This window comes from Musca autumnalis, unplaced genomic scaffold (genome assembly GCF_047663935.1).
Source record: "Musca autumnalis isolate F117 unplaced genomic scaffold, ASM4766393v1 scaffold_3, whole genome shotgun sequence".
In the NCBI taxonomy this organism is placed as follows: Eukaryota; Metazoa; Arthropoda; class Insecta; order Diptera; family Muscidae; genus Musca; species Musca autumnalis.
In genome coordinates, this window is record NW_027411866.1 from 6,213,440 (window position 1) to 6,225,240 (window position 11,801).

The following is an 11,801-nucleotide window of genomic DNA, read 5'->3' on the forward strand; positions in this document are numbered from 1 at the left end:
TCCTTTGGGATCAAGTCTCTAACAGGAAAATTTGTGAAAGAAAATGCCAAATAAAACAAAGTGCTCACATTATCTGAAGAAAAAATGTTCTGTTTGTAGATCCAATTTGTTTGTGGTTATTTCCGTGATTCTTTTCATACTTGGAGAGTTAATTTGTTTAGAGACCCCTAGTTAAATTTGTCATAGAATATTTTTTCCTTTGGGATCAAGGCTCTAACAGGAAAATTTGTCGGGGAAAAATGCCAAATAGAACGAAGTGCTCACATTATCTCAAGAAAAAATTTTCTTGTGGTTATTTCCACGATTCTTATCATACTTGGAGAGTTAATTTGTTCAGAGACCCCTAGTTAAATTTTATGTAGAATATTTTTTCCTTAAGGATCAAGTCTCTAACAGGACATTTTGTGGGTAAAAATGCAAAATAGAACGAAGTGCTCACATTATCTTAAGAAAAAATATTCTGCTTGTAGATCCAATTTGTTTGTGGTTATTTCCATGATTCTTATCATACTTGGAGAGTTAATTTGTTTAGAGACCCCTAGTTAAATCTAATGTAGAATATTTTTTCCTTTGGGATCAAGTCTCTAACAGGACATTTTGTGGGGAAAATGCCAAATAGAACGAGGTCCTCACATTATCTCAAGAAAAAATATTCTGTTTGTAGGTCCAATTTGTTTGTGGTTATTTCCATGATTCTTGTCATACTTGGAGAGTTAATTTGTTTAGAGACCCCTAGTTAAATTTGATGTAGAATATGTTTTCCTTTGGGATCAAGTCTCCAACAGGAAAGTTTGTGGGAAAAATGCCAAATAGAACAAGGTGCTCACATTATCTCAAGAAAAAATATTCTGTTTGTAGATCCAATTTGTTTGTGGTTATTTCCATGATTCTTGTCATACTTAGAGAGTTAATTTGTTGAGAGACCCCTAGTTAAATTCGATGTAGAATATTTTTTCCTTTGGAATCAAGTCTCTAACAGGAAAAATGTGGGGAAAAATGCCAAATAGAACGAAGTGCTCACATTATCTCAAGAAAAATATTCTGTTTGTAGATCCAATTTGTTTGTGGTTATTTCCATGATTCTTATCATACCTGGAGAGTTAATTTGTTCAGAGACCCCTAGTTAAATTTGATGTAGAATATTTTTTCCTTTGGGATCAAGTCTCAAACAGGACATTTTGTGGCCAAAAATGCCAAATAGAACAAGGTGCTCACGTTATCTCAAGAAAAAATATTCTGTTTGTAGATTCAATTTCTATGTGGTTATTTCCATGATTCTCACCATACCTGGAGAGTTAATTTGTTTAGAGACCCCTAGTTAAATCTGATGTAGAATATTTTTTCCTTTGAGATCAAGTCTTTAACAAGAAGATTTGTGGGCAAAAATGCCAAATAGAACGAGGTGCTCACATTATCTCAAGAAAAATATTCTGTTTGTAGATTCAATTTGTATGTGGTTATTTTCATGATTCTTATCATACCTGGAGGGTATGGCAGCCGCTGGCCGAAACACTTTTAGTTTCGGGTCAATCCGGTACGTAGGAACCCGCTGCCGTGGAAGACCTCTAATGAAATGTGGTGAAGATTATTTTTGCCTTGGGGACCAAGTCTTTAACATTAAGTTTTCTAGGATATACTGGTACCAAACAAAAAGTATTGCTAAAATGCATTTAGCATTTTATGTATTTTGAGGATTTTAGCTAAATTTTTTCAGCGAGCCCAGTGGTCAAAAGACTTCTTCACAAACAATTTTAAACGTTTTGACAGGACCCCCATATAACAGTGTCTCCCGTTTTTAGGTATTTTGAGGATTTCAGCTATATGTTGTAACGAACTAGTTCTCAATGGTGACAAAAAATCTTTCCTAGAAATTATAAACATAGGTCCATATTTTGGCGTAGCCCCCAAATAATCATACCTCCCAATTTTAGGTATTTTAAGAATGTTTTGCTACTTTTTTACCGAACTACCTATGATTTGGCATTTGAAGTTCCCAGTGGTCACAAAACTCGTCCACATAAAATTATTAACATAGGTCGATGTTTTGGGTATAGCCCCCAAAGAATGGTACTTCCCGATAATAGGTATTTTGAGGATTCTACCTATTTTTTATACCCTCCACCTTATGGAGGGTATAATTAAATTTGTCATTCCGTTTGTAACACATCGAAATATTCGTCGGAGACCCTATAAAGTATATATATTATTGATCAGCATAAAATTCTATGCCAAGTCCGTCTGTCCATCCGTCCGTCTGTCTGCTGAAATCAGCTCGCAATTTTAAAGATAGAGAGTCAATATTTGCTACAGAAGTTTTTATTACTTGCAGAATGGTTGGTATTGAAAATGGGCTATATCGGTCTATGTTTTGATATAGCCCCCATAGAACGGTACCACCCGATTTTCGGTATTTTGAAAGTACTAGCTTCATTATTACACCGAAATTGCTGAAATTTGGTACTTAGTCTACGTTAGAGGTATAAAACCTTCCCCCCTGTATTTTGTCGGTATGGGTCCATGCCTTCATATAGCCCCCATAGAACGGTACCTCCCGATTTTCGGTATTTTGAAGGTTTTAGTTTCATTATCACACCGATATGGCTGAAATTTGGTACTTAGTCTACGTTGGGGGTATAAAACCTTCTCTCTGAATTTTTTCGGTATCGGTCCACGCCTTCATATAGCTCCCATGGAAAGGTACCTCCCGATTTTCGGTATTTTGAAGATTGCGGCCTAAATTTTTATCCGAAATGGCTGAAATTTGGTATTTAGACTTGGTTGGGGATATTCAAACTTTCCCTTTAAATTTGCCGGTATAGGTCCACGCCTTCATATAGCCCCCATGGAAAGGTACCTCCCGATTTTCGGTATTTTGAAGATTGTGGCTTCAATATTCCACCAAAATGGCTGAAATTTGGTACTGAATTTTCTTTGAGTCTAAAAACTTTCCATCGGATATTTGTCGGTATAGATCGACGTTTTCAAATACTCCCGATAGAACGGTGCCTCACATTGTTTTCCCGAAATTGCTGAAATTTTGTATTAAGTCCTCTTCATACACGAATTGAAACTATTTTTTCCATTTTACTTCAATACAACTCATGGTGGAGGGTATAACAAGTTCGGCCCGGCCGATCTTAACGCCGTTCTTACTTGTTTTTTTTTTTTTTTTTTTTTTGAGGAAGCTAAGATTTGGTCGCAACACTTCTCCCCCTAAAAATTGTTAAATCGAAATATTGGTTTTATATCCTAAGTATGTTTGGACGAAATCCGTTTCAGATAATTTAAAGTCGATTTAGCCATGTCCGTACGTCTGTCTGGCTGACTGGAGCCCACGATAACTCTGGAAAAGATCAACCTATTTGGTCCAAAATTTGGTTCTCAATGGACCATATTGGCCCTCCCCACAAAAGTTTAAAATTTTTCAGTATTAGGTTGCGCTTATAAGTCTAGAAGGAAAAATCCGATTTCTCATCCGGTTCTCTCCTTCGGGTACCTTCCACCCAAAATTTCAATATTATTGGCACAAGTGCAGTTTAGGAAATCTTCTCAGAACGTCATGATTTTTTGCAGCAGTTTGTGCTCGCGGCCCCTTTTACGACGATACATTTTTTGTCGGGTGCAAGTCCATATTTCCTGTGATAATGTCCCAAAAGCATTAAGTAACCCTGCACCATAACTGGTGAGCACGAATATTTACGAATTTGGTATTGGATTTAGCCGAAACTTTGCACATCGTAAAATTTCTTCCAACCGTACATCAAGCTCCAAGATTGTCTATATTGGAAAACATCTTCGGGTACATCACTCAAAAATGTTTGCTTAAGTACAGTTTAAGGTCTGTTCGAGGATCCTTTGGAAACTTTTACCGAGGGTACTCCTTATTGTAATGTTTACAGCGATATTATGTTTCTCGTGGACAAGTCCATGCTACTTGGCATAATTGTCCAGAAGCTGTAAGTCCTATCCGTGGGCATGATTTCTATCGAAAGAAATTACTCTCAAAATAAAGCATGAAATTACTCAAAATGTATTATGTCCATTCATTCATTCTTGTACCTCTTTCGCAAAATTGTTGCGCTTTAATACCAATCAAATTTATTGGAAAACCCGGATCTGTCTCGTAAAGATAAGTACCCGAAATGTTCGACATTTTTGGCCGACAAGTTCATATGTCCAAAAAATTCTAGAAACCCCCTAAATAAATATTTTTTTGGAAAAGGGATTTCGGTTGTGTACCCGGTATTCGATCTGTTCATAGATGAAAGTTTCAAATCACACAAATGAGGGTATATCTCTGTCGACAAAGCCGTCTGATACTTTTTTACTTCTGAATTTTGAGAATTTTATAATTTTTTTTTTCGAAGTCTATGCTGATTATGCTAACGATTTACATCCTTTCTTCTAAATATTTCCCTAAGAAAACTTTCATAAAAACAGATTTCCACAGAAAATATTAAATAATTTCAATAAATCATCCTTTAAACGTTAGCCTTTAGAGATAAATATCCAAAAAACTTTTTTGTTTCAATACTTGTTATTAATGCTCAATTAATTCTGTTTTTATTTCTTGATTATTTATACAAAAAATTATATATTTCATTTTACAATAAAACTGCAGTCCTCTTACACACATACACATGTATGGCTATATGTGTATGTATGCGATTCCTTTTGTACAATAACAAAATATTGCTATGCAAATACACAACTTTTTTGTTCAAGTTGATAAATATTTATTTAACCACCAGTAGGCACACTTTCATTTGTAACCTCATACCCCCAAAGCAACAGCAGTAGTAGCATCAGCCAAAAAGCCCACCGCCATTCATTCAGTCATTCATTATTCACACGCACACAAAACACCTTCTACACCAACACCATAACCTCCATTACCGCCACCTCTTATAATGAATAAAAAAAGAATAAAAAGTGCAAAAAATAAAAAAAACAATATTGAGGTGGCAACAAATACATATTGCATTACAAATGTTTATACACACATACATATGTATGTATACTTTTTTTATAATGAAGATAAACCTGAAATCCAATCCATTCAACCAAACACCCACCCGCCCTGTCACAGGCCATCACATGATTCATAAGCACCATTTAATCCAGGCCCTTTACGCACAAGTTTACATACACTCGTGACCCATAAAAATACATACATATTTGCACCTAGTGATGTTTTTTTTTTAAGAAAAACGTTAACATTTTAATTGTTCATTTATGGTTTTTTCATATTTTTTTGTTTTACACATAACCTCAAATACTTATATAGAGAGAATAAACACTGCTTTTTGTGGTACTTAACTTTATCATTTTGTTTTTATTTTGGTTTTTAGTTCATTTTGCTTTATATCACATACATAGTAGTAGGGATTGAGCTACATATCTTCATATTTTAGCATTAATTGTTAAGTTACTCCAAAGTCACATACTATAGGTCTGAGTTTAAGAGGGCTTAATGGCCAGAAAATATTTTTCTTTGTCTCTCCTCACAAAGAAAAACTCAAACTCTCTAAAACCGCAGGGTTCTATGTCGCCGTTTTTCGTGATAACAAACCACGGCATTATCTATTCCTTCATGTGAACCGTTGTTTGCAAAGAAAAGTGACTCTCCCAAACATTCAATCAACAATTTTATTGACATACATAATTGGAAGAGACTGTTTAGCTCCTCAAAAAAACTGTCAATAAAATAAAAAGAGAAAGAAATCTACGATTTCCTATCACCAAACCAGCCATGGGCGCCACATTTACAACAGACAACTTCTAGTATCTGACTTTGGAGTTAGCAAACAATCCATAACCAAAGGCATATCTCCATTATACAAAATTTCTTCTCAAGTCATGTTTACATCTAACGGGTTTTAATAAACCACGACTTTTCAATTCCATTGAGGGGTTTTATTAAAACCAGCTTCATGTAAACATGCCCTTAGTAAAATAAAAAATAAAAATCTAACTCTCTTTTTCTCTTCTTCCCCCCCTACAGATCATCATCAGGACATCACACACTGGGTCGTTTACCCTCCCACCAGCAATCCAATTATCTTGCGGGGCCAAACAATGGCAAATACGCCACCCTTAGCAAACAATGTAAGACTTTGGAAGCCAACGATTTTTACTGAGATTCGCTTGCCTGCAATTCAAATGCAGGCAGTAGCAGTATTCGACTTAACAGCATCACCACATCCACCATTAATGGGTTGGGAAGAAATTCCATCAAGAGTATGTTTGCCTCAGCCACTTTACCACGGTCGGCAGGCTCTTCGTTGCGTTCGGTGTTATCGGCCCAGACCACAAACACCGTGTGTCGTTCGACTGGCAATGGTCTCGATTTGGACGATGACAAAGACCCTCGGGATGTTACGAATAATAGTTTTAATCGTTTCGATCCCAAGTATATAAGTATTGGTCCCAAGGCGGTCAGGGGCAATAATAATTTGAATGTTTTGGCAGCGGCCACAGCAAATAAGTGTGCCACGTTGGGTAGGCCACATGGGGTGCGTTATGGTGGTTCCCTAAGGGGTACCAGTCCATCGCCAAATTTGCGCAGTGCCAAGACCCCATCGATTGCTACGGTCTCAAAAGATTATTGTCCCCAACCGGATTGTATACCCCAGACTTATAATGTCAATGCCACAGATTGCATTGTGCCTCCATCACAAACCGCACAACCACCACCACCGCCGTTGCCTCCTCCAAAGCCGAAGAATACGTTTACGGAAATACCAGGTACAACCGGGGTGGGTAGTATTTATGCCAAAGAACAACAGCTACAACAGCAACAACAGATGCAAATGCAACAGCAACAACAACAGCAGCAATATCAATTGCAGGAAATCCAACCAGTACCGGCAACACCCACAGTCCAACAAAGACCATTGCCAGTGCAACACCATCCACCGACAACACACATTTTGCCACCGTCTGCGGTTTACAGCATCGAAAGCTCTACTTATCAACAGCAACAACAACAACAACAGCAGCAGCAACAACAACAGCAACTTCAGCAACAACAACAACAACTCCAGCAACAACAACAACTTCAGCAGCAGCAACAAAAGCAATTACAACAGCAGTTACAATTACAACAAGAAGCTGCACCACCTCCTCCTCCTCCCACACAAACCATACCCTCCCGGCCTCTGCCACCCCAACCAAGTTCAGCAACAAGCAATTCAGCATCCACACCTATTTTACCCTTACCCAGATCACTTAATCCCAATTCCATTGTAAATCAACCTCTACCCGATATACCCACTCAGACACCCCAACCTCCCTCAAAAATTTCTCCCCAGCCATTATGTGCAGCCAATCTAAATCAATATCGCTCCCTGCAAAGGCCCCAACAAAACAAGCTACAACTACAACCACCCTCTCAACAACAGCAACAGCAGCAACTTCAACCGCCTAGTTTGCCACCCAAAAATCGCCATAAATCCCGTGAACACTCCACCAACACCAATCAAATGCAAACCTTGCCTCCCAAATCGAGTAGCCTAAGGCAGCAACAAAGTGCCCCCATTATTTCTTATGAAGCCGAACGGGATCGAGATCGCGAGCGAGAACGTCGCGATCGTGAGAGGGAGAAGCACGAACGCATTAGACGTTCAGAAACTTTAGACAATGCCCGCACAAATGCAGGCTACATGGATTCCCATGGCAAAAAGCAACATTCTTATGATAGTGGCCAAGCTCCACCCAGCTATAGGCACACGACGGCGACGGCAGCCACCACACCCAATAATAATTTCCATCACAGTGGTCTAACCTCTAAGCAACAACAACAACTGCAACAGCAACAATTACTTGTTGAGGCCCAACACCAACAACAGCTGTATTATCGCTCCCTTAAACGTGGTGGCTCCCAGGCCAACAATGACATGTATTCCGTTACCGAATTGTAGGAATGCGCCTGCTGCGGCGGAGGTGTAGATGTTGTGAGGCGCTCAAAGTGCACCACAACATCCAACACCTCTGCCGTAGCGTTGGCAAATAGTCCCTGTGCAGCCCCCATACCCTTACCGCCCAAAAAGCATCAACGTTCCTCTTCAAGTGGGCGAGAGCCCCGTGAATCAACGGTAACGGCGCTTGCCTATAATGCCAATAAATGTGATGATCATGAATACGATGAGTATTGTCCGGGTGCCTATGAGCCACAACATCATCAGCCGCCACCACAACCTCAATCTGTCACCTCTAGACCCACACATATATCCACCACCTCCTCTAGTTCAACAACCAAATATCAACAAAGATCGGCCACATTTGATGTGGCTGATGCCCGAGACTATGAACTAAAAAGGCTGGGAAATCGACGTTCACAATCACAACAAGCCACTAATTTGAAATTGAATCGAAATGGTGGTATGTTGGCGGGGGAGCATCACCGTGGCGAGCGTAGCCATGATCGTGAAAGAAGCCGTAGTGATCATCGTATTGCCTCATATGCGTGTGATGATCATGGTGGCTATCCACCCGGTATGGGCAATGGTGGTGGTAGTCATCATCATCACCATCAACAGCAGCAGCTACAACAACACCAGCGTCAACAGCAACGTCGTGAAAAAACGTTTAAAGTATGATTTTTAGAGACGTCATAAAAATTTAGCCCCACTACCGAGGGGTCACCAAGCGATACGGCGAAGCGAGTCCAAACCATTTATGTGGCCACCTGGTAAATCATCCACAGGGAGGCATCACCGGCCGGTCGGTCATGGTAAATGAATGGTTCCAAAAAAACTTGCTAAACTTGATTTTGGTGACTTGGAAAAGGTAACCAAAGTGGTGGTGGCAAATAGGAGCGGTTTCCTCATAATAATAATAATGATGATGATGATAATTGAAAACAAATCCTTAATTAGTTGAAAACAATTGAACTGAGCTTTAAAATAAGGGCTATTTTTTATTTGAAATCGAAAAAAAAATCACAACAAAAAAGATTGGCTGTCAAGGAAAAGGGTGCAAAAAGGTTTTGCATAAGTGATACGGATATCTCTTGGCGAGGAGGTCAATAGTGACTCTCTTTGGGTAAAAAAGGTAATTACAAGAGCGGAACATGCCTGCGAAACATGTTGATTTGTCCCCTAAGTACTTGTTGCCTCTTATTCATCCTTAACCTCAAAAACTTACCGAAAAAGTTTGGCTGTCAAAAATGGAGCTAAATGCATTAATAACACTCTCTCTTTCTCCTGGAAAAGTAAACAAATGATGGAGAAAACGGCCTTTTTTACCCCCCACCTGTTATGATATTTTGTTAACTCTAGTCCTCCTCATCCTCATCCTGTATAAACCTATCAAACTTTATTGAAAATTGTTATCTAGCTGCTGCTGAATGTTGTTTTGTGTTTTGCTGCCAGAGAGCTGTGAAATCAAGAAAACGTAATTAGTGTAATTTTAGAGTGTATTTTGTTTTAAACTTCTCTCTTACTATCTCCTCTCTTTATGTGTTATGAAATAAGAATATTTAACTGCAATTAGAAAAAGAAAATGTAGTGGAGTTACAATTGTGACAACAACAGTCATTCATTCATTATGCATTAAGCTGGGGGGTTAGAACAATTGTCACATGTGAAACAGGCCCTTAATGTAGTACACACCTTCACACAGCTTGAATAAGCAAGCACATGCATTTGTGCAAGGCTGTCATTAAAGTTTGTTGATCTTTATAGTACATTTACATTTATTAAACCGAGTGGATTTCAACTGTTAATTCCTTTGTGCGTACGTCAAATGAAAGTCAATCGATTTCTGAGGAGTTTTCATTTGACGTATACGCAAAGGAATTGACAGTTGAAATCGAGTCGATTTCGTAAATGTAAACCAAACATAACTCTCTTTAAAATACATTGGTAATATGACAGGAAGGCATTCTCTGCCTGACTTCCGTTATAACCAACTAATTTGTTATGTGGCCTGGTTGCTTAAGAAAATTATGGTCACATCATTAATGACAATTGTCAAACTCCAGCTTAAAATCTACAAATTTCTAACCTAACAACACACTCAATACACAAAATATACTTCTAAAACACGTAACAACAACAACAAAATCGCCAATATATACAAGAGATATTAAACAAAAGGCAAACCGCCGCCACTCTTTATTGTATTCTCTCTCGTTGAATGAAAGATGACGTTTTCGTTTTCACTTTTATCTCTGGTTATCACTACTCTCATCTTTTTGTGTGCAATAAATGCTGTAATAATTTCTTCCCCATCTCTCTCTCAAAACAACAACTGTCACTCACAAAAACAACACATTAACCCATGTATTTTTATATTCTGATGGATTTGATGTTACTATTAAGTTAAATGTTGCCATTTGCTTATAAACAAAATACTATGTTTTTTGTAATTTTTTTAAGTATTGTTTTAATTTATGATCTTTTTTTAATTTTTATTTACATGTGAAATGAGAAGTTATATTTTAAGGTAATACATTTTGTAGAGAAGGCATAAGTAGAAAAAGAATTCATGCTCTCATCTCATTGTAACAAACAATGGGAGGTGAGAATGACATGATTTTTTTTGCCCTCATCCCTTTTGCAATAGACAAAACTCTAAAGGTATGTGGCCACACGTCAAACTTAACAAGCAAATTTGCCCTTTAAAGCAATTTTCTACACTTTACAATATAAAATCTTATTTCACATCATTTATTTTTTTATTTAATTATTGTTATACGATATTTAAACATAGAAAAAATCACAAAAAAATCTAATTTAGCAAGAATCAAAAAAACAACACCACACCAAAAAAGGAAATTTGAAGCATTTATCAAAAAAAAATAAGAAAACCAAACTAAATTCAAAAAATTATTATTATGAATACCGTTGCGAAATGTCAAAGTGGAATAAAAATTTTTGTGACGTCTATAAACAAAACAACAGTAAATAAACAACAACAGAAACAAATTACTAAACAAATAAACACCATCAAACAAACAAAAAAAATATATTCGAACATTACCAACAAATTATGACGAGCTAAAAAATTGATTTTTACTCGTTAAACAAAAATCAAAAAAGTTCAATTTAAGTTTTTTTATATATAAATGCATAAGACTGTAAATAATATTAATAATAACATTGTAATAATATAATTTGTAAGTAAATAATTGTGTAAATATTTCTAAATATAAACCAATATAATAATAATAATGATGATTTAAAACAAAACAATTGAAATTTTAAATATTTTGAAAGAATTTTTAAGCCATTTGACAAATTATAATGGGAAAAGTATTGTAATTATTTTAAAATAATTTCTGAGACATTTGGCAGTTTGCATTCGGGAAATTATTCGAGCCAAGGTCTTTATAAGGTCGACCAAAAAGACCACCTAATGTAAAATATGTTATGTTTATTGTCAAAAGGTGTCACAAGTAGTCTAACTGGCCAACCTTGCTGTATAGCATGGTACAAATACACAGGTAGCCGCATCGGCAATTGTTGGTAACATAAGATGTCAAAATTTGACATCAATTGAATGCAATTGACACATTATGTTACCATCAGCTGGCATGATAATGCTACCTGTATTATTGTACCATGCTGTATAGGCCTTGATTACAACATTAAACCATTTTCTATCACCTGTAGTTGGATTCTCTAACTCATTTTTTGGGTTACCGACAAAAATCGGTAAAATTAAAATGTTTATAAATTCGGTAATTAAAGATATTTTCGGTAAGTTAGCGACCAAAAGCAAGTAGTCGTAAAGTTCTACCGATAGCACCTGTGTTGTCAACTTTTATTTGAACTTTTCATTCATAATTTTGCGTT

General features: G+C 36.9%; 1 protein-coding gene across 1 annotated transcript in view; it reads left to right on the forward strand.

Annotated features, from left to right (window-relative positions):
• The window catches only part of LOC141398662 (uncharacterized), a 156,299-nt gene extending 145,329 nt beyond the window's left edge, over positions 1–10,970 (forward strand). The window contains 1 exon segment of the mRNA XM_073976184.1: positions 6,005–10,970. Within this exon segment, the coding sequence (XP_073832285.1) occupies positions 6,005–7,922 (1,918 nt within the window). The 3' untranslated portion in view covers positions 7,923–10,970.
• The last annotated feature ends 831 nt before the right edge of the window (positions 10,971–11,801 follow it).